This window comes from Aegilops tauschii, chromosome 3 (assembly GCF_002575655.3).
Source record: "Aegilops tauschii subsp. strangulata cultivar AL8/78 chromosome 3, Aet v6.0, whole genome shotgun sequence".
Lineage (NCBI taxonomy): Eukaryota > Viridiplantae > Streptophyta > Magnoliopsida > Poales > Poaceae > Aegilops > Aegilops tauschii.
The window spans coordinates 183,298,923-183,322,507 of NC_053037.3; the positions used below are offsets into that span (position 1 = coordinate 183,298,923).

The following is a 23,585-nucleotide window of genomic DNA, read 5'->3' on the forward strand; positions in this document are numbered from 1 at the left end:
AGTCTTCAAAACTTCTTGTAGGCAAGGGCTTTGTGAATCCATCTGCAAGTTGATCTCTAGAATGTACAAAGCGAATCTCAAGTTGTTTCTGAGCAACTCTCTCTCTGACAAAGTGAAAATTTATCTCTATGTGTTTTGTCCTGGCATGGAACACTGGGTTTGCAGAGAGGTATGTAGCACCAAGATTGTCATACCATAAGCAAGGAACTTGTTTACCTTGAATACCAAGTTCCTTTAACATGGACTGAACCCATATAATCGCAGCTGTTGCATTTGCTAATGCCTTGTATTCTGCCTCTGTACTTGACCTGGACACTGTGGCCTATTTTCGTGCACACCAAGATATCAAATTTGGTGCAAAGAATACTGCAAAACCACCAGTAGAGCGTCTGTCATCCAGACTGCCTGCCCAATCAGAGTCAGAGAAGGCACTAGCAAGAGTAGAATGTGACTTGCTGAAATTTAGGCCCAGACTTAGAGTGTGCTTCACATATCTGACTATACGTTTTGCAGCTGTCAAATGAACATTAGTAGGTGCATGAAGAAATTGACAGACTTTGTTAACAGCAAATGAGATATCAGGCCTAGTAAGTGTGAGATACTGGAGAGCTCCAACTAGGCTTCTGTATTTGGTGCTGTCCTCTGAACTCAAGAGTTCACCCTCTGCAAGAGATAGCTTTTCTGAACTGGACAATGGGGTAGGTGAAGGTTTACAACCTTGTAATCCAGCCTTCTTAACCAAATCGGTTGCATACTTTTCTTGAGAGAGAAGAAGTCCATCCTTGTGCTTCCTCACCTCAACCCCAAGAAAATAATGCAAGTCACCAAGATCCTTTAGAGCAAAATCTGCACCCAAGTCCTTGAGCAGCCCTGTGATTGCTTCATCAGATGAGCTGGTCACAATAATATCATCAACATATATGAGAACAAACATGCATGTGTTGAACTTGTTGTAGATGAACAATGACGTGTCAGACTTTCACTACTGGAATCAACTAATTTGCCATCTGCCAGCTCTTTGCCGTCTGCTAGCTGACGGCAAAGAAGCTCTTTGCCATCAGCTACACATAAGCGGACGGCAAAGAAAAGGCTGACGGCAAAGAAGCTCTTTGCCATCAGCCACCTCTTTGCCGTCCGCCAGCAGACGGCAAAGAATCTTTGCCGTCCGCTGGCAGACGGCAAAGAGTGTGGTGGCCCCCACCCCCCGCTCGTTTGAAAAAATCTTAACGGCCCACCTCTTTGCCGTCCGCTAGCAGACGGCAAAGAGGCAAAAAGGCGGACGGCAAAGGCTGGCTGACGGCAAAGAGGGCACTTGCCTAACGGCAGGTACCCCCCCGCCCGTTACTCACTTCGTCCTCGCGCGCCCTTCTCCTCCGACCCCGCCGCCGCCGCCGCCCGCCGCCCCGTCGCCCCCGCCGCCCCGGCTCCCCGCCGCCCCACCGCCCCGTCGCCCCCCCGCCCCGGCCCCCCGCCGCCCCGCGCCCCACCGCCGCCCCGGCCCACAGCCGCCCCGGCCCCCCGCCGCCCCGGCCCCCCCGCCGCCCCGCGCCCCCCGCCGCCTCCTCCACCGCCCCGCCCTGGCCTCCCGCCGCCCGGCCCCCCCGCCGCCCCGGCCCCCCACCGCCCGGGCCCCCGCCGCCCCGCCTCCTCCACCGCCCCGCCCCGGCCCCCCGCCGGCCGGGCCCCCCGCCGCCCCGGCCCCCCGCCGGCCGGGCCCCCGCCGCCCCGCCTCCTCCACCGCCCCGCCCCGGCCCCCCGTCGCCGGCCCCTCCCCGACCCGTCGCCGCCCCCCACAGTGAGCCCCTCGATCCCATTTTTCTTCTTCTGTTTTTTTGTTTTTTTCCTGTTAAGTTTTTTCAGTTTAGAATTAATTAGTGTAGGTTATTTAGTTTAATTAGTTTAGGTTTAATTAGTTTAAATAGTTTAGTTTTAATTAGTTTAGGTTTTTAGTTTAGGTTTAGGTTAAGTAGAAGGGGGAAGAAGAAGAAGAAGAAGAAGAAGAAGAAGAGGAGGAGGAGGAGGAGAAGAAGAAGAAGAAGAAGAAGAAGAAGAAGAAGAAGAAGAGGAGGAGGAGGAGGAGGAGGAGGAGAAAGAAGAAGAAGAAGAAGAAGAAGAAGAAGAAGAAGAAGAGGAGGAGGAGGAGGAGGAGGAGGAGGAGAAAGAAGAAGAAGAAGAAGAAGAAGAGGAGGAGGAGGAGGAGGAGAAAGAAGAAGAAGAAGACGTGGGATGAGAAGAAGTAGAAGAATGAGAAGAAGTAGAAGTAGTAGAAGAATGAGAAGACCCCCTGACCCCCCAACCCCGACACCACACCCCGACCCCGACACCGACACCGACACGGCACCCCGACCCCGACCCGGCACCCCGACCCGACACCCCGACCCCGAGACCCCGACCCCGACACGGCACCCCGAGACCGACACGACACCCCGACCCCGACACGGCACCCCGAGACCGACACGACACCCCGACCCCCGACACGACACCCCCGACACCCCGACACCCCGACCCCGAGACCCCGACCCCGACCCCGACCCCGACCCCGACACCCCGACCCCGAGCCTGACCCGACACCCCGACCCCGACCCCGACCCGACACCCCGACCCCGAGACCCCGACCCCGACACGGCACCCCGAGACTGACACGACACCCCGACCCCCGACACCTCCCGAAAAGGTGTTCTTTGGCCTTCCAGAAGCCGACGGGGTCATATATTTGTGAATTATTAGTTAGGTCATATATCTTTCGATTTTGTTATGAAAAACATCATATATAATTGTGTTGATCGGGTAGTTTTAAATGTGCAGTTGTTTCATCGCTGCGAGGTTTGGTGTTCGACGACCTCGCCGTGCGTTTGACGAGCTCTGCCCCTTCGTTCGTGGGTGAGCACAAATGACATGTCCTCCTCCCCCATTAATTATTTGATCTATTCCGATGAAACTTGATAGCTAGATATATATGTGTCTTGAATCATCAGTATGCGTAACCAATATGTGTCTCCCGTTCGAAAGCGTCATAGTTATAAATATGCATGCATTTGCATATTTATAACCTTGATTCTTTCGAATTGTCCAACGCTATCCATGGACAACCCGAATATGTTTAGATTGGGTTCGTTTTCCCATATGCTTTGCTCCGGATCCGACGCATAAATTTCGTCAGTGCCTCCCCTGTTGTTCTCCGGGTACACATCCTCTCTGTTTATTGCAGAGACGTGTATCAGGAGAACAGCGGGGAGGTGCTGCCGAAATTTTGCGTAGGATCCGGGGCATAGCATGGGAAAATGAACCCAATCTAAACATACTCGGGTGGGATTAGGACCTATCATTACCTATTAGAGTGTAGGTTGCATGGACGTAATAAAATTGACAAAGTAGATCAACTGATGAATACATACATGCTGAATTATATATATATATATATTTGTTGTGTGTCTAGTAGCTCTGAAAGTCAAGATGAGTGATCGTGCGTGGATGTACACCGGTCACACTGGTCAGAACAAATGGAGCACTGAATGGTTCACAAAAACCAAGGGGTTTGTGCGAGCCGCATTTGCAAATGGCCAGAGGAAAACCTGGTGCCCCTGTTTACGGTGCGGCAATTGGGAAAAGAGGACAGAGGCTGAAATGGGCAAACACCTGCAGAAGAGTGGTTTTACGCCCGATTATACGGTGTGGACATTTCATGGTGAGTCTGCCCAACGTGACCGAGCTGAGGTGGATCGTCGTCGCACCGACGAGCATGGTACCGGGATGGAAAACATGGTGCAAGACTTTGATGATGCTCGGGATTCGGACGAGGAGATGGAGGAATCTGCAAAGGCCTTCAATGAAATGTTGGAGTCTTCAAAACGTCCGCTCCATGAGCACACTGAGCTTTGTCAGTTGGATGCCATCTCACAAGTAATGGCTCTGAAGGCTCAGTTCAACTTGGGTAGAGAATGCTACGATGCAATGATGACAGTATTTGGACGCTTTCTACCCAAAGGCCATGTAATGCCTGCAAACCTGTACCAGTCGGACAAAATCCTCCGTGCACTGAAGATGCCCTATGATAAGATACATGCCTGTGAGAAAGGATGTGTCTTGTTTAGGCTTGACTATGCGGACTTGAACTATTGTCCCATTTGCAAGTCTTCCAGGTATGTTGTGGTAGACAACGGTATGGGTGAGAAGACACAGACCAAAATCCCCGTTAGTGTTCTTCGGTATATGCCAATCGTACCAAGACTTCAACGTCTTTTCATGGTCGAAGAGACGGCCAGACAGATGACATGGCACAAAACGGGCAAAAGAACCGAACTAGATGCAGATGGGAATCTGATGATTGTACACACATCGGATGGTGTTGCGTGGAAAAAGTTTGATGAATTACATGGTGACAAAGCGGCAGATCCGAGGCATCCTCGAGTCGGCATCAGCACGGATGGGTTCAGTGTGTTTGGTATGACGGCAGCCCAATACAGTTGTTGGCCCGTATTTGTCTTTCCACTCAATCTCCCCCCCGGACAGATTATGCAAAGAAAGAACATTTTCCTGACGTTGATAATTCCAGGGCCCAACTATCCGGGGAAAAATATGAATGTGTACATGCAACCGCTTAAGGATGAATTGCAAGAAGCCTGGGATAATGGGTTCAAGACATACGATGCCTATAGCAAACGGAACTTCATAATGCGTGTCTGGTACATGTACTCGACGCATGACTTGCCGGCGTATGTGCTATTCGTTGGCTGGTGTGTGCATGGAAGGTTCCCGTGCCCCACATGCAAGGGAGCTCTTGAGTTCCGTTGGCTTCAGGCCGGTCGCAAGTTTTCTTGCTTCGACATGCATAGACAGTTCCTGAATCCTCGCCATAAGTTCAGGAAAGACAAGAAGAACTTCATCACAGGTAGAGTTGTCAAAAACTCTGCACCACATGCATTGACAGGCCAACAGACCCTGGATCAGTTAAACGCTCTCGAGCCAGATCCAGAGCGTCCAGGGTACTTCAAGGGGTATAATTCTAAGCACGCCTGGACTCACAAAACATGCTTATGGGATCTGCCTTACTTCAAAGACCTCTTTTGCCCACACAACATCGACGTGATGCACACTGAGAAGAATATCGCCGAGGCACTTTTTGGTACATTGTTCGGCATAGATGGGAAGTCAAAGGATAATACTAAGGCTAGAGTCGATCTGGAGGCGCTATGTGATAGGCCGTTACAAAACATGAAAGAACCGAAAGGAAAGCAGAACTGGACGAAGCCAAAGGCATGGTTCAATCTTGGAAGGCCAGCTATGAGGGAAATTATCTTGTGGGTGAAAATGCAGTTGATGTTCCCCGATGGGTATGAAGGAATCTACAGAGGGGAGCCAGTCTTAATAAATTGAAGATATTTGGTCTCAAGAGTCATGATTGGCACATATGGATTGAGCGGGTAATGCCGGTGATGTTGCGTGGCTTCATCCCTGAGGATGAATGGCTAGTACTGGCAGAACTCAGCTATTTCTTCCGTGTTCTTTGTGCGAAAGAACTATCGCCTGGCGTGCTAGAAGAAATGGAAGAGTTGGCGCCGGAGTTGATCTGCAAGTTAGAGAAGATCTTTCCACCGGGCTTCTTTAATCCAATGCAACATTTGATTTTGCATCTCCCGACCGAGGCAAGATTGGGGGGGCCCGTGCAAAATCGTTGGTGCTACCCAACTGAGAGGATGCAGAAGACGCTTCGACAAAAATGTAAAAATAAACGTAGAATTGAAGCATCGATGGCTGAGGCATTCATCACTGAGGAGGCGGCAAACTTCGTGACAGCACACTACGAAGCCAAAAATCGTCATTTGCATAATCCGAAGCCTCGGTACAATGCTGACGACCCTAAAAAGGGTGGATCCAACCTCAGCCTATTCAAAGGGAATCTCGCACCAGCCAGTGTTTCAAATCCAGTATCTTTGGATAACGAACAATGGCGGACCATTTCGTTGTATATCTTCAACAACCTGATAGAAGTGCGGCCGTACATCGAGTAAGTTCTCGGTACATAGTTTCGCAACTTCTATTTCCTTTGAACTGCTCTTATTCCTGGATATTTCATACAGTCGATACGTCGCCTTATTCTCGTATGGAGCGGTGATCCAAAAGGATTCTGTCAAAGAGTATGAGCTTCTCGCAAAGCAAGGAGGCGGCTATCCCGGTTTCATCTCTTGGTTCAAACAAACGGTAATTTCTATTAGACTTGTAGGCTAATTTGTAGGCGGCTATCCCGGTTTCATTCGCTAATTTGTGCGTAATGCAACAATCCTTTCATATTAAACTTGTAGGCTAATTCAGAGTCTATGGACGCCGAATTGAGACAAGTCGCTAATGGTTTTGACTATAAGGTCCGTTCATTTGACAAATACGACATCAACGGGTATCGCTTTCGTACCTATGGCAAAGAGCTATCTATGGCCGACCGAAAGTCTACAAATTGTTGTGTATCTGCTATCGGCGAAGGAGGTACCGAGTATTATGGGAGAGTTGAAGCAATTTATGAACTTCTATTCTATGGTGAAAACCCACCGAATGTCGTAGTCTTCAAATGTTATTGGTTTCAGCCGAAGGAGACTAGAAGGACTCATGAACATATAGGGCTAGTTGAAATCAACCAAAGCACCCATTTAGATGTTCCTGATGTCTATATTACGGCTCAACAGGCGACCCAAGTATTCTATCTACCGTGGGCCTGCCAAACTAATCCAAATCTGAAAGGTTGGGATGTCGTTTATGAAGTGCCGCCACGTGCTAGACTATCTCCCCCAAAGGAAGAGGATTATGAACCTCACATTAACCCAGACACATATGAAGGAGAATTCTTCCAAGAGACACGTCTTTCCAAAAAGCGTTTCAAGAACCGCTATACTTCACCCCAAAACATTGAAGTAGACAGCGACAGTGAATCCGACATCACCCTAGAGGAGGAACAAGAAGAGCCGGAACAAGAAGAGGTTACTGCTGCGGATGACCTGTCATTGCTTCACCGATTACGTCAAGGTGGCCTTGCACATGTTGATGCCACTGAACCCTATGAGCCCGTCATTGATTATAGTGATGATGATGATGATGATGATTATGCATTTATTGATGATACTGATCAAGATTATTAGTAGTGTCAGGTATTAAATTTTTTAATGTTGTACTTGATGATGATACACTTAAGTGATACACATATTATTATTCATGTCGGTCTTTTTTTTATGTTGTACTAATTTTGTTTACTGTTTGTCATGGCAGGTGTTGAAAGATGGTGGGCGCTGGTCGGGAGCGCGCCAAGGCCCCTTCTTCGTCGGCGCGTGGTCTGAGGTCTTCGATTCCAGACGTATCTCTCCGCCGAGCGTTGCTGGACAGTATGTCCACACCGCCGGGCCCTTCTTCGTCGACCGCGGTGCCCAGCAGGGGACGAGGTAGGAAGAGAGGAGGTGGGGCACGTGGTCGCGGGAGAGGAGGTAGGGTGACTGCTAGGGCACCTTCCTCGCCGCCACCCCCAGCCGTTTCACCCGAGCACGTGACTGCTAGGGTGGACTCGTCCGAGGAGGAGGCTACACGGACTCCGGTCCACGAGCCTCCGGTCCACGGGTCTTGGGCCCATGAGCCTCGGGTCGACTGGCCTTCGGCCCACGAGAGTTCGGCCCACGAGAGTTCGGCCCACGAGACCCCGGAGGAGCACACGTCCGGATGGGGTACCTGACCGGATCAGCCCGAGGAGCCGAGTGGCCATGCTGGTGATGGCGGGGAGCCGACTGATCTTGAGGAGGAGGGTGGCACCGTGTACCAGCGTGGTGCTACACGGCTCCCGTCCGTGCCGGCGACCCGCGAGCAGAGGTGGTTGATCTTCCCTGATGGGGAGAGGTACGTAAGTGCATTTAATATTTTTGTACCTTCTGCATTCACGTTTCTTCAAATAACTAATGCGTTGGCCTTGTCATGCTGCAGGGGTTGGGACCACCATCATAGTGTCCGCCGGCCCAACTCCGTCCTTGGAGTTCTTTGCCGGCAAAACTTCCCGGGGTTTGTCACGTTGCCTGGTGAGGGTCGGCTTCCAGAGCTTGGGTTGAGCTGGGAGCACTACGTGGCTGCCCCGGCCCCGCCGGATGTCATTATCGACGGTGTCTTGTGCGACACGAGGGTAGACATGGTGATCAGGACGTTCTGGGTAATTTCTCCTTTACACATTTCAAAATCTTCAACTAGCTAGTTATTAATTGTACTAATCAATATTGTCTCATTTGATTGCAGACATTCTACAGGTGTGAGGAGGGATACGAGGAGGACAGCGCAAATGTTATCCAGAACGTCTGCAAGCGCCTACTCCAGAACTTACGGCACGAGGCTCGGGTGCAGGCTGTTCGAGACTACTACGCCTTGCGTGGTATCAAGAAGACCAAGCCGGCATGCCGCGATAAGTTCCTGAGTAAGGAGCAGTACATGAAGGTAATTCTTAAGGCCTTCTACTTAAGTTCCTTCATTTAGTAATTCTTAGCCGTAGCGCTCAAGTTTCTATTTGCTAACTTAGGCGCCTCCGAGATGGTGTGCGGATCGGATGGATTGTTGGGAGGTGTTGGTCGATGAGTGGTGCTCACAAGAATGGCTAGCCCTCCACAACCAGGCCAAGGACAAACGTGCCCAAATGCAAGGTGTGCCACACCATCAAGGCAGCTCCAACTTATATCAGTTCGGGCGCAACTGGGTATGTGGTTTGCTATATGATTCATGCAATTCATTCATCATGCTAGCTTGAGCCCTTTAATTACTAATTTTCATTGTTTCTCTCTTTCAGGCACGCCACAATAAGGCGGATAAGGTGCCAGAGGTGTACGACCTGTATGCCATGGCCCACACTGGCTCTTTCAAGAAAGTCAAGGCTTTCTCTCAGTCTGACCTCGATGACGCAAACAACTTCACCAACATCTCCTCCCACAACAAGCTCGTGAGATATAGAGATGAGGGGAAGGCGAGGAAAGGGGAGGACTTTAACCCGAGCCAGGGTCCCATTGATCCAGAGCTGGTGATGATATCTGGTGGCGGGAGGTCCCATGGCTCCATAGCCATTGGAGATGGACTTATCCGTTGTCCTAGCACTCTCCCGGAGATCAAGGCGCGCCAGTCGAGCTCCGCTCCTGAGATAAGGCCTCGTGAACGGCCAGTGCAACTCGCCATCAAGGTTAGTGATACGTACTCAGTTATCTTTCTCCATTACATTGTGTGCGCTTCCATCAATGATTACAAATGGTCATGTGAGTGGTGTTGCAGGCTGCTATACAGACTGAGAGAGATAGAATGGAGAAACTTCTGGCGGAGGCGGCGGAGAGGCAGCGGGAGATGGAGGAGAGGACGAGAAAGATGATGGAGGAGGAGAGGGCAGGAATGACATGCAGGCAAGGGCCATGTACGAGCTCCTTGTGGTAAGTTTCTTCTGCAGATTACTTGCTAGTCTTAACATTTGAGTCTCATTACTAACTAGTATGACTCTGTTCTGAAAACCAAATGTGCAGTCTGTGTGCGAGAAGTCCGGTCAGCCCGCTCCGCCGATGCCAGTGATTGCTCCTGGGAGCACGGTGAGTTTAGTTTGAATGGACATTACTTGGTAGTCTTAACATTTGAGTGTCGTAATGCTAACGAGACATTGGAAATGATCTTTGGTGCAGCTTAACTCCAGAAACGCATCGCACGATCCTTCTCCAGGTAGCGGCACTAGCCACCCCGCTCCTACACCTCCCTGATCACGGTAAGTTTCTCTAGTGTTTTGCTTAACAAATGCATAAAGACCTAGACTTAGCTTTATTTCCTCCTATATGGTTACCATAATGACCTAGAGTTAGCTTATTTTCCTCCAAAATGACCCATTTTACCTAGGTTAGCTTATAAATGATGCAGTTCATCCAAGTTAGCTCAAAAATGACCCCTTTTACGTAGATTAGCTCCTAAATGATCCATTTTACCTACGTTAGCTTTAAAATGGTCCATTTCACCTACGTTAACTCCAAAATGACCCATCTTACCTAGGTTATCTCATAAACGATCCATTTCAACTAATTTAGCTCATAAACGATCCATTTGACCTAAGTGAGCTAAAAAACGATCCATTTCACCTAAATTAGCTCTTAAATGATCCATTTCACCTAAGTTAGCTGAAAAAGATCCATTTCAACTAAATTATCTCAAAAATGATCCATTTCAACAAAGTTAGCTCAAAACCGATCCATTTCAACAAAGTTAGCTAAAAAACGATCCATTTGACCTAAGTGAGCTAAAAAACGATCCATTTCACCTTAGTTACCTCAAAAACGATCCATTTCACCTTAGTTACCTCAAAAACGATCCATTTCTAACTTTCTTATTTTGCCATTTTGCAGATTTCATTATGTGCTGGATGGAGTGCTTGTTCTACTCTTCTTCTTCTTGTCTTCTCATTCTAGTCACCTTAGCTATGGAGTGCTTCTTTATGTATGGATGGAACTTCTTTATGTATGAAATGATGGATGGAACTTGTTTATGTATGAAATGATGGATGGAACTTGTTTATGTATGAAATGATGTATGAACTTGTTTATGTATGAAATGATGTATGAACTTGTTTATGTGATGAATGCCTGTGAAATATATCTATATGTCATATATATTTTCTGTGCAAATTATGGGATTTAACAAAAAACAGAAAAAACAGACAATATGCAGGCTCTTTGCCGTCTGCCACCGACGGCAAAGAGCTGGCAAAGAGCTCTTTGCCGTCTGCCGCAGACGGCAAAGAAGCCACGTGGCAGCCAACTGTGCTTCCTGGGAGATGACCCATTTGGTCAGTTTGCCTACAGTGGCAGACGGCAAAGACTTTGCTGTCCGTGGCAGACGGCAAAGAACCTGCCATCTAGTGACGTGTAGATGACATCATAATGCGGACGGCAAAGACCAGAGAAATTTTGCCGTCCGCGGCGGACGGCAAAGGTCTGCCGTTAGCCACTTAACAGACTAACAGCGCAATTATTGCCGTCCACCCTCTTTGCCGTCCGCCGCAGACGGCAAAGGCTCTTTGCCGTCCGCCGCCAGGAAGCAGACGGCAAAGCAGCTGTTTACCGTAGCCTTCTTTGCCGGAGCCTTTTGCCGTCCGCGGCTGACGGCAAAGGTCTTTGCCGTCCGCCTTTCGAGCCTTTGCCGTCCGCCGTGGCAGACGGCAAAGTAGCTGTTTCCTGTAGTGTTTGAAGGAACAAAACCAAGTGCTTGCATTTTGTGATAGAGACGAGAATACCACGCCCTTGGAGCTTGCTTTAACTCATATAGAGCTTTATCAAGCTTACACAGATAGGAGGGAGCAGTCTTACTCTCAAACCCAGGAGGCTGTTTCATGTATACTTCCTCTTCTAGAACACCATGGAGAAACGTGTTCTGTACACCAAGCTGCCTGAGACTCCATCCTCTGGAAACAGCAATAGACAGGACAAGACAAATAGTAGCTGCTTTTACCACTGGTCTGAAGGTGTCCTCGTAGTCTATGCCATATCTTTGTTTAAAGCCTTTTGCAACTAGCCTAGCCTTATATCGATCAATGGTTCCATCAGATTTCCTCTTAATCCTAAAAACCCACTTGCAATCAATCAAGTTTTTACCTTGCTGTGGGGGAACCAAGTGCCATGTTTTATTTTTCTGCAGTGCCATGTATTCTTCATGCATGGCTTTCTTCCACTTCTCATCACACAATGCTGCTTCAAAAGTGTTGGGTTCACCTGGTTCACCTGTGGAACAAACCATACCATACTTGGTTATATGCTTGTAATAGACCGGTTGAATTACCCCTATCTCTGCTGCCACAGAAGATCCAGCAGCTTCGGACCCCAAGGAGCATCCTGATCCAGCAGCGCCGCCTGGCAACGTCGGGTTTTCTGCGGCTGAAGAATGTTGCGGGGTGCCTGGAGCAGCCACAGAAGATCCTGGAGCGCGGACGTGCAGCTCATCATCGCGTGATGATGGCGCATCCACTCGGGTTTCCGCACCGGTCGGACCGGTGCCAGGTCCCGCGCCCTCCCTGGAACGAGCGCCGTCGCGCCGCTTGTACGTCACGGGCTGGGTGGCGTACCGCGCACCTCCTGGGCCACCCGGAGCCTGCCAGGTGACGAGTGGCGATTGGCGCGGGGCGGGAGACCCGGTGCAACCAGCCGACGAGGCCCGCGTGTCACCTGCAGGACCAGCGCGCCGCGAATCTGGGGTGGCTGCTGCGCGCTCGCCTGCGCCTGCCCCATCAGTGGACGGCGATCCTGAGGTGGATCTGATCCGCTGCAGCTAGGCGGATCTCGAGGAGGATCTGTCTCCTCCGGTGGAACACATGAAATATGGCCCGTCCTGATTATTTTCAGCAGCGTTTTTCTCGCGATTTTCTCCTGTTTCACCAACACAAAACTCATGCAGATCATTAGGTGAGTTAGTCAACAGTTGATCATCAATATTTTCTCCCCCTTGATCAAAACCAGTAAGATGAGGAGGTAAAAGAAGGATTTCTTGTCGAAGAAGTGCGCCAGCATTAGGGTGGAGATCGGCGAACGGGAATTTTGTTTCATCGAAGACAATGTCACATGAGATGTATACGCGACCAGTGGAGACATCTAGACACTTGACACCCTTAAGCTGTGTGTTGTACCCTAGGAAGACACACTGTTTTGATCGAAACATGAGTTTGTGATTGTTGTAAGGACGGAGATTTGGCCAACATGCACACCCAAACACACACAGAGATTTATAGTCAGGTTTGGTGTGAAGGAGGCGTTCTACCGGAGTTTCATTATTAATGACACAACTGGGCAGCATGTTGATAATGTGAACGGCCTTGAGGAATGCTTCATCCCAAAACTTGAGAGGCATAGAAGCTCCTGCCAGAAGGGCAAGGCCGACCTCAACAATGTGTCTATGCTTACGTTCAGCTGAACCGTTTTGCTGGTGAGCATGTGGGCATGACACATGGTGAGAGATGCCAAGATTTTGGAAGGAGTTCAACTTTTCATACTCCCCTCCCCAATCTGATTGGACAACAATGATTTTGCTATCAAACTTGCGTTCAACAAGAGCTTGAAAGTTTTGGAAAACTTGAAACACATCTGATCTTCTTTTCAGAAGATAGATCCAAGAGAATTTACTGTAGTCATCAATGAAACTCACATAATATGTATTTCTACCAACAGAGTTAGGGGCTGGACCCCAAACATCGGAAAAAATGAGTTGTAAAGGTTTGGTAGAAACACTAGTAGAAATAGGGTATGGCAATTGATGACTTTTAGCTCGTTGAAATGAATCACAAATAGTTTCAACATGACGCTCACCAACAAACGGGAGCTTATTTTTCCTAAGCAACTTTTCAACTAAAGAAAAAGAGGCATGCCCTAAACGATCGTGCCATCGTGTGGACGTAAGCCTGATAGCACCACAAGCTTGTTTATTGAATCTTCTAAACTCCGGAGTCAACGGGTAGAGCCCTCGAACACATCTACCTCGATAGAGAATCTCCCTCGTTGCCTGATCCTTGATCAAAAAGAAATAAGGATGAAATTCGAGAAAAACATGATTATCAATGGCAATTCGATGGACGGAAAGAAGATTTTTATGTGCACTAGGGACATGCAAGATTTTCTTAAGATGAAGTTTACGTCTAGGGGTATGAAATATTGAATGACCAACGTGACGTATACTCATACCTTCTCCGCTAGCAGTGTGATTTGATCCTTGCCGCTGTATTTCTCCTTCATGGTTACCTTCTCGAGCTCATTAGGGATGTGGTTTGTGGCCCCACTATCGACGTACCAATTTGTATCAACGCCGTAGGACCCATCAGCAGCCACAACAACCTTGTCATCATCTTGAGAATCATCATCATCATCTTCATACCTGTACCAGCAATCTTTTGCTGTGTGGCCAGGTTTCCTGCAGATCTGGCACCTTGGAGTGTCGGGACACGTCCTGTTGCCGCGCCACGACCGCGACGACGGCCCCTGCCGCCCGCGCGCTGAGGAGAGGAGCCGCGGTCGTTGCCGCCGCCGCGGCCAGATCACCCCTTGTTGCGGGGATTGCTGCGTGAACGGGAGCCGCCGCCCCGTCCACGAGACGCCATGTTGGCTGAAGACTTGAAGCCGCCGCCGCCGGACCCATGGAATTGGGCCATGCGTTGATCGAAGTTGGAGAGCATGGCGAAGAGCTCGTCGAGCGTGACGGGTGTGACACGAGCGTCGAGGGCAGACACCAGAGGTTTGTAAACCGCATCCAACCCATGGATGATGTAGGAGACGAGCTCATCATCCTGGATGGGCTTGCCCGCCGCGGCGAGCTCATCCGCGTATCCTCGCATAGCAGCAAAGTAAGAGGCAATCGAGAGATTACCCTTCTGCGCGTTGATGAGGGAGGTGCGGATGTTGTTGATGCGGCTCGCCGAGTGCGACGAGAACATGGCAGCAAGCGTCGTCCAGAGCGCGCTCGCCGTGGTGACCGTGGTCACCGTGACCAAGACCTCCTTCGTGAGGTTGGCCAGCAGGTAGCCAAGGACCTGCTGATCCTCCCTGACCCATATAGGGTGGAGAGGGTTGGGCGATGAAGTTTCCTTGCCATCTTTGGTGGTGATGAGGAGTTCCGTCGGCTCCGGTGTGGTGCCGTCAACGTAGCCGTAGACGTCGGCGCCGCGCAGTTGAGGTGTGATCTGCGTACGCCATAGCACGTAGTTCGTGCAAGACAACTTCTCTGTGATTTGGCTATTGAGGCTGGAAGGGACGGCACTCGAGGAGGAAGACATGGCTAGGCTAGATGGATTCGACAGAAGCTTTAGATGGGAAAAGGAAGGCTCTGACTACCATGTGCGATAGCGGAAAACGTCTTTCCTCAAGAGAGGGACGTGCTTCACGTTATAAAGAGGGGGCGCAGCCACCCTAGTGCGATCGGTACAAGAGTTGTTTACAGAAAGATCTTCTAGGGAGAATACTTGGAGAAGGAGATAGAGATAGATACAGTTGAGATATTGAGATAGATGTTTAAACTACCCAACTACCTATTCTATCCTTGGCTCATACGTAATCTCCTCCTAGTACCGGCCGGTGGCATGCAGCGTGACATGATGTTTAACAACATGGACATCTATTATATTGACTTATTTGTACACATATATTTTTGAACTTCAGCAATGAATTTCTTTCTGCTGACATTTATCGTATTGGGAAAATCTAAGCAAACCAGAAGCACCAACAAGTGTTTACCAATATGAGAGATTCACTGCCGAGATGGCTAGAAGCAGCGCCATGGTGTATGACCTGAATGGTCGTTGGTCCTTGCCTTGCACACGATCGAAGGGAACAACTCCATGCACTTGTTCTACTTGCAAGGGCGGATCTAACGTACGTATACAATGGAAGGAAATTAAGTAACTTTATTCGAATTAACTATTCTCACCGCGTCGAGGAAGGCGTCGACCAACGTGATTTTGTTCATGATGACGATGACACTGTCGCGCGTCCCTTCCGTCCTCGCCGTGTAGGTGAGGTTAGCCTCCTGCTGCTTCCCGGAGTCGATGGGACAGGCGAGCATCCACGCGTGCTCCTCGGCGTCCATGACCTCGCTGGAGGAGGAACTGGCGCCGCGGCAGCTCGCCCAGAGTGGCTCATCTTGGAGAGGTGCTCGGCACCCGTTGATGCGAGCTCCATCACAAGCTGTTTGTCCTGCTCCTGACCTCTTGGACGATGACGGGCGTGTGAGCGGCGCCGTGCCCGCCGTCCGGGCGCGGTTGGCTGCTTCCCCTACTTGCATCCAAACGCGACCACTCCTCTTCCTAGCCTTGGACAGTAGCAGCGTCGACGACCTAGGTCTGGCAGATCAACGGAGCCGGTGGTGGTTCCTCAGGTGCCGCGTGTGGATGAGCGAGGACGACGACGACACCCAAGTTGTTCCTTCGATGGCAAGCGCGGCAAAGCAGGAGGATTTGGGATGGGAGGAGAAGGCGGCGTAGGAGAGAGGGAATGAGAGGAGAAGGCGGCGTGGACTGCTGGATTGGGATCAGTGGCAAATCTAGAAAGAAAATGGAGGATGGGCTCAAAGTTTACGGCAAGAAAATTGAACACTCTTTTGAAGAACAAAAATTGGTTTTCGACTAATCCTTTTGTGCAAATAAACTGAAATTGTCCCATATCACTACTGGAAACATGTAGTATTTACTAGAATTTTTTTGGATTTTTTGAAAAATAACAAATTAAAAAAATTGGATTTGTTTAGCAAGATAGCCATTATCTTCAAATCCTAAGCTCAAACTTTCCCAAATTACTCTGGAAACATGTAATATTTGCTAGAATTTTTCTGTATTTTTTTTAAAATATAAAATTTTGAACCAAATTTTGATCTGTTGACTATAATAGCCATTATCTTCAAATCTATTCGTCAAAATAAGCTGAAACTTTGAATCTGTTGACTATAAATGGCAACTGAGCTGTAAGGTGATGGCTACTGAACTACTCCCTCCGTTTCTAAATACAAGTCTTTTTATAGAGATTCTAAAATATGGACTACATACGGAGGAAAATGAGCAATTTTACAGCCTAAATACGTCTATATTCATCCGTATATAGTTCATATTCAAAATCTGTAGAATGACTTATATTTAGGAACGGAGGGAGTAAGAAATTAGACAGAACCGCAGAAATTAGGCAGAGCTTTTTCTTTAGCTACGTAATAAAACAACCTGTGCCGGTCGACCGGACCGCCTGGTCCTGGCCTGCTGGTGGCGACCTGCTCATGGCCTCGTGAGCGGTTAGTCACCGAATTTCCTTAGATGGGCTGGCTGCGTCAGTTTTCCTGCTGGGCCTAACAAATATGCTGAAGCTTAGTAGTAAAAATAAATTTAGCGAATCTGAAGGGTAGGCTCGAACCTATCGAAGCCTCCCTGGTGGATTCGCCACTGATTGGGATGGAAGAAGACTGGGAGAAGACCGGAAAGTGTGCCCCATCGTAACAGTAACAATCGCATGCATGGCATAGGCGAGCGGACGCCCCTTCTGCAACGCTTAATGTGTTTGATAACCCTTACTTCTAAAATATCATGTCAATCGCGAACCAACCTGTGGTTGGATGGTTAGAGGGACAGTGGTATCCCTAGCCCATTAGGGTTCAAGTCCCTCAGTGAAAGGAGATGTTCCCGTCGACAACGAGGCGCCTACGGTGACTTCGTAAATCTCAAGATGATATGCACCTCCGTATCTCGGAGATGCTCATAGGGGTAGGGTGTGCAAGTGTGCGTTCATAGGGGTGAGTGTATGCGTGTATATATGGCGCTTGTGTCTGTACCATGTTAAAAAAGCATCATGTCAATCACACATGTTCAAACATAAAATTTATTTGAAGTGCGTAACCAAAACATAAAGCAAGTTCAACCGGCCGACCTGAACGGACGGCGATTTTGTTTGCTTTTGTCTGTTTGAGTCGCTCAGGCGGACACTTGTGTCCGCTTTCACGTTTGGATCGGCGCTTACGCCCAACACTGTCTCAACCCATTTTTGAGGTCGCTCGAAAAAAAATACCGCAATTTTTTTAAAAATAAAAACGTTAATTAAACATCAATGCCGGACACAAAGACCGGCAAGAGTCCACAAGTCCACATTACATTAAATAAAAACATTTAGGAAGTATGGTTGATGGTCAAGATTTATTGAATCTACCCGTTTGGATCTTTCTATATTGGTATATATGATCCATCTTTCTCTTTGCTATACGTACACTTCCTAAGGATTTTAGACTATCATTTTAGTCTCTATCTCTCCTTCTTATATTACTTAAAAAGTATGTAAGGTTCAATCTTTCATCAAAATTTCTCCCCATCGCCTCTTTGCCCGTCCTCCCACCCTTTGCCGATTTTTAGGGTTTTTTTTATCCCCTTCTGATTTCATCGAACTAATTCTCAGTAACCCAATAAACCAGATCAATATGTATTATAACAATAAATTCATGGTCGGTAAATAAACTATTTTTAATGATAAAATCCGATAGACATGTTTGATAACCCAATAAATAGCAATAAATCCCCTGATTCGTAAGAAAATAAATACCAATCATTCTCTTATTTTAGATAAACTAATAAAGCAGCTCAATCACAGACATATAATTATTTTATCAATTTAAGAAATGACAGAAATATATGTTTTATAACCAAAACATAATCTTATTTTGTCTATTTGTTTTTTCTTAAACAGAAGTGTACGCTCATAGATACGCATACACACGCATCCATATGAACGCATGCACACACCCTACCCCTACGAGCACCGCCGAGAGAGTAAGCCGACACATCATTTTGAAATTGACGAAGTCACCACGGACGCCTTCGTAGTCGACAGGAACGTCTCCTCTTTACTGAACGCTCATCGCCGAAAGGCCTGGAATAAATACAGAAAAATGCGAGCACCGGTGTTTAAGTCCAGGACTTGAATCTCCTCCTAATCATCCAAACACTGGTTTTGCATCAAGATTTGTCCAGGATGATCCTCTTATTTTGTGTAAGGGGAGCTAAGTGTGTTGTTCCGTGAAGCTCGAAGTCTATGCTTTGCACACTTTGATCGTTTGTATTCTGCCGTAGGACGTGTAATTCAGTAGCACATGCTTTAGCGCAGTTTGGTTTCCATGCAGCTCTGCCCGCCACTGTTTGGACGGAGCAGAGCCGGACTTTTATATCGAGTTTGGTTGCTAGCGACGTTGCTGCACCAGTTTAGTTTGGTTGCTAGCGACGTTGCCGCACCAGTTGGTTAATGGAATATTGTTCCAGTAAAAAAAAGGTGACCGCAAACTGAAAATAGAGATGCAATCTCACAGTGAACCAATATTGCTACCTATACTGAAACTGGATACAATTTCACATCGTTGCATCAGCAGTAAGGAAGAACGACGTATCACAGCAATTCCAAAGACAAATTGAAGAGATGGAAACAAACATAATGACCTACAGATATGACGACGTCAGTGAAAATGTAGTCTTTATGAAACCAAATTTTCTAATGGCCTTCAAGCACTGCAAATGTAAGACAGGAGTGCAGAACAACCTATGAACTCCAGTCAAGTTACCTTCATTAAGCAACAGATGAATATATAGCAACCACCTATATCAAAAGCATGCTTGGTAAACCGGTCGCAATGAGTGCATAATGCAAATGATCTAGTGTATCACATTCAAACAGAAAGCTGCTAATGATTTAACTAGAAATAAGTGCACACTAACCGCAAACAAGTTATTAACCATAACAGAAGAACACTACCATTCTGTTAAGTTCTTACAGTGGGGGTAATCAAAATACAGCCCCGTTGAATTTGAATTGCCAGTGTACCATCACAATATTCACATTGTAAGACAGAACTCCAAGAGAATTTTTATGAACACCACCAGGATCCCATTTGAGAACAAACAGGTTAAAACTATGGAAACATCTTTGACTTGAGGCTTTTTAGAGCACTCAGTTTAGGAGTGCGCTATTTTTTCTTTCTCTTACTCATCAACATCCCAACTTAGGTCTTCATCGTCTTCCACAGAGTTCAACCGTTTTCGGATATCCTCCACTTTGCTACTAGGGCTTGACCGTGGACTCCCCGCTTTCTTCTCATCTTGATCACCAACATCCTCAATCTCCTCCCAGCTAAGATCTTCCTCCTGCACTGATGGTCGAGACACCAGTGATAAATCACTCTCCTTACATGAGTCGCCAGCTTCAGTCTTAACTTCCTGCCCAGTGCCATTGCTTAACTTTGGTGTCGATGCCTCACCGCTGGATTCACCATTATTGTCCTTTGGCGCTACCAAAATCATCTCCTTATCTTCCGCTGCGTATTTTTCATTCACTGCTACTTCTTGTTTTCCCTCAACCTGTGCTTCATGGCTAACAGACTCACCGATATGCTCCTCTTTCTTATCTGGTATTGTGACAGTGCCTTGTTTGTGATCACCTTGAATATCATCCTCGTCATCATCGACCTCCCAGCTGAGTTCTTCCTCGTCTTCCTTTGACATGGCCCTGCTTACGAGTTTGGTGCGGACATCCTCTGCTTGCCTGAGCTTGTCCACCGCAAAGAAATACCTGCACCAGAACATGTCATAGGCTACCACCGAAGGCACAAGCCTCTCCACGAAGCTCTCCAACCCAGGACTCTCCCTGAGCACGCCTTCAATCTCATCTTTTCTCTCTTGGACGCTGAATGCCTCCTGCCACCTGCTGAACCCCTCGGCGTCCTCAGGCTCCTCGGTGAACGTGGTAGGGTCGGCACGCAGCGCCAGAACCTGTGCCTCGAAACGGGTGTACTTCTTGGATGGAAGGGACGAACGCCAGGAGGCTCCGGAGGCGGACTCAGAGAGTTGGGATGAGCCGTCGCCGGTCGCATCTTCGCCATCAGCGTCGACAGATCGGAGCGCCTCGTTGGCATGGGAAAGAAGTCCTGCAGCGGCGGCCCCAAGGTCATCGACAGCCTGTCCGACGGACTCGAGCCTGTCGGAAGCGACGGACGCACCGGCCTCGAGCGCGCCAGGGAGCGCCGCCGCAGCCCGCGCAGCGGCTGCGCGAAGGGCCGTGGTCTCGACGCGGAGGCCAGACCCGAGGTCCTGGAGGTCGCGGCGGTAGCCCTCGAGCACCGACTCCGACCGCGACGAGAACGTCTTCATCAATCCTCCGAAGCTCCACCCGCCGCCGGAAACACCCTCCTCCCCCGCCTCCTCCTCCGGAGCCTCGGCTTCTTGCTCGTCGTCCTCATCCTCCGCGGCTTCCTGCTCGTCCCGCGGAGGCAAGTCCTCGGCGAGCGTCTTGATCAGCCCAGCGAAACTCCATCCGCCGCCGGAGCCACCCCCTTCCTCCCCCTGCACCTCATCCGCTGCCGCCATACCGCCTTGCCCGCCCCCATCCTGCTCTTCCCGCTGCCCCTCAATCTCCTCGGCCAGTGTCTTCATCAGCCCACCGAAGCTCCACCCGCCACCAGAATCGCCTCCCCCGTCCCTCTCCGCTGCTTGCTCGCCCTCCCGCTCCTCCTCCTCGCCCTCCTCTTCCTCGTGCTCGCCGGCGGCGGCGGCGGAGAACACGGAGTTGAAGAAATTATCCATGAGAGCGCGTGGGGACTAGGGTTCGGATTTGGATCTGGACTCTCGAGGCTGGAGGTGGTGGCGTCAGGAGATAGATCGTCTTGCCGTCGGCGAGCGTTCGTTTTTTCCCCTCTTTTCTTTTCTCGCTGCCATGTGATATGATCATAGCGTTTGGCTCTTACTATGACCTGTAGGCCCTGGTGTGATGGGCCCCTTACATCAGTGAGGGTGTAAGAGTTCCGTAAGCGATCACCAGTACTAGTAGGACACACTTCGGTTCGGTGCGATTAGGGCCAGATGCCCAGATGGACTGGTGGAGCTCTGCCTACCTAACGGGTCTGGATCCATGGAAGTTTGGGAAGTGCGTGTAAGACCTACTCCATCCGTCTCATAATATAAAAATGTTATAGAGAAAGTACTTGATAACCTACATTATTTTCGGTAAATGATTCAATACGATCAACTGGCTGAGCATTGCGTCGGTCGCTTATGCATTCGTCGCGCGTTGCAGAACCCATCAACTTCAAGGCATCACGCGTTTTTTGCAGCCCCACGCATAGGCCTCTTCCCCTCAATCACTATCTTCTTCCTTTCGCCTCGTCTTTTCTTCTTTCCATCCCGCTTGCGCGCTCGTCGCCATGGCCTTCTCCTCCTCCTCCCCCACTGCACGAACATGCCGCAGAGCTCTAGGCCGTGCACGGATGCTGCGACTAGCGTGCATCGTCGCTGGGAACTGCATGTCTGCGCGTTGCGTTTCTGCGGCCATGGCTTGCAAGCTCCTGGCACAGGCGGAGACCACAAGGTTCGCGAGCTGCAACCACTTCGGCCCATGTTGCCACCGACGAGTTTTTTTGTTGGAACCAGCGACTCCAATTGCTGGAACCGGCTTTGCAATTTGTCGGAACACGAAATCGGCGGTCGTGGCTGCAATGTTGTTTTGCTGCAACAAGCGATGCAATTTGCTTGAACCGGCGGTTGCCGCTGCTACGATTGGCGACGACCATGACGGTGACAGGGGTGATGTAGCCAGCAGCAGAAATGCTAGAAACATGGTGTCATTTTGCTAGAACCAGTGAGGTCATTTACTACAACTGGCGACGCAAATGTTGCGACCTGCATGGCGAGCTACAATTAGCGGCGGCGACGTTTTCTGCTGTAACCATGCATCTTCGTTTGCTATGACCAACAATGAAAATCGCTACCGTGATGGCGGCCATGTTTTTTGCGACTAACAAAGGTGAGTTCCTAAGTGATGACGGGAGAAGACGAATGCGGGCGGCTGAGGGCGAGCACGGGCGGCATGGGGTGCCCAGCAAGCACGGGGTAGCCAAGGGTGAGGGTGAGGTGGCTAGCGAGCGCAGAGATCCTCCTTTTTTCGTGCGCATGTGCGGGAAGAGGGAAGATGGCAACGACGACGTAGTATGTGTCTATCTGTGTCGTTGACGTGCTCGCAATCTCGTGCTCGGCAGGCGATCAAACGAAAGTTGAGTCGGCTGACCAACGCCTAGCACCGTCCATTGTTTTGTGCCTCCTTACATATGTGACTGAATTGGACCTGGCTGAGTGAATACAGGATAAAAACCATATTTGTGCACATAGTTTGTTTGCCTACATCCTCCCCGGCCTAGCTGAGAGGAAACATATGCATGGTATTTGGTTGTAGGCATGTTCTAGGCAGATGCAGAGTGCATGGTGTTTTGCAAGGCATGCGGTTTGGTAACCTCTTGTTGAAGTGGTGGGTTACTAGCACACTTACATGCTCAACATAGATAAATAGGCATAGTAAAAACCCATATACCAGAGTCTTACGCACACTCAAAGGCAGTTAAATAACAAGCAATGTCGGAAAAATCTAAAACATCCTACGCAAAAGTCTTAACGGTGCAGAGATAACTTCATAGACATCCATGGCAAAGGCCCCCTCGTGCCTCTTGCACTTGGCCACCACCTCGAGACCGTCGACATTGAAGACGATCACCTTTAGGGTGTTGGGAGTCGTCGGCTTGAAGGAGCCAAGGTACTCGATCCTGATTTGGTGAACAACGGCAAAGGAGGCCCAACCCTTATCAAGGGTGAGCCTGTCGTTGATCGTCCGGACCATCACCCTCTAGGTGTAGCCGGTGTTCGTCCTCAACATGAATTCCTCTGGGACGGTGGTCAAGTGCTTGGTAAACTCAAGGGGCATCGGCAGTGAAAGTACATCTAATCCCGTGAGTGGTTTGGTAATTTATGTCAACATACATATCATTGAACTAATGCCTATTCAAAGAATATTTCAGGAAAGTTCATTTTAGATACAACTTGGGAGGTGAAATTGGACCCCTCAAAATGTTATGGACAAGTGTTGGTTCATGCCTCAAGACTCTCCATTTTATATTTAAGTGATCGAAGATCACATCGAGTCTATAGGTATGCCGATACTATTAAATGAAGAAAATATGCCCTAGAGGCAATAATAAAGTTGTTATTTATATTTCCTTATATCATGATAAATGTTTATTATTCATTCTAGAATTGTATT

At 49.0% G+C, this 23,585-nt stretch overlaps 2 protein-coding genes across 2 annotated transcripts; both read right to left on the reverse strand.

Annotated features, from left to right (window-relative positions):
* Window positions 1–322: 322 nt before the first annotated feature.
* On the reverse strand, window positions 323–15,582 carry LOC141042828 (uncharacterized). The gene is made up of 6 exons (XM_073511723.1): window positions 15,424–15,582; window positions 14,043–14,680; window positions 13,689–13,878; window positions 12,083–12,383; window positions 11,258–11,741; window positions 323–893 (listed from the first exon to the last, which is right to left on the reverse strand). The coding sequence occupies exons 1-6, from the start codon at window positions 15,580–15,582 to the stop codon at window positions 323–325; spliced, it is 2,343 nt and encodes a 780-aa protein (XP_073367824.1).
* Window positions 15,583–19,221: 3,639 nt separating this feature from the next.
* Window positions 19,222–21,245, reverse strand: LOC109739541 (uncharacterized). The gene has a single exon (XM_020298624.4). It carries the CDS (start codon window positions 21,083–21,085, stop codon window positions 19,490–19,492), a length of 1,596 nt encoding a protein of 531 aa, XP_020154213.1. The 5' UTR covers window positions 21,086–21,245; the 3' UTR covers window positions 19,222–19,489.
* Window positions 21,246–23,585: the final 2,340 nt, after the last annotated feature.

Excerpts from the sequence above, each read along its gene's own strand:
- LOC141042828 (XM_073511723.1), bottom strand. The coding sequence starts at position 15,582 with ATGGACGCCGAGGAGCACGCGTGGATGCTCGCCTGTCCCATCGACTCC. Across the intron at positions 14,681-15,423 it reads TCGACGCCTTCCTCGACGCG|ATCACACCTCAACTGCGCGG; the intron begins GTGAGAATAGTT and ends TGGCGTACGCAG. Across the intron at positions 13,879-14,042 it reads AGCAATCCCCGCAACAAGGG|GTATGAAGATGATGATGATG; the intron begins GTGATCTGGCCG and ends TTGCTGGTACAG.
- LOC109739541 (XM_020298624.4), bottom strand. The coding sequence starts at position 21,085 with ATGGATAATTTCTTCAACTCCGTGTTCTCCGCCGCCGCCGCCGGCGAG.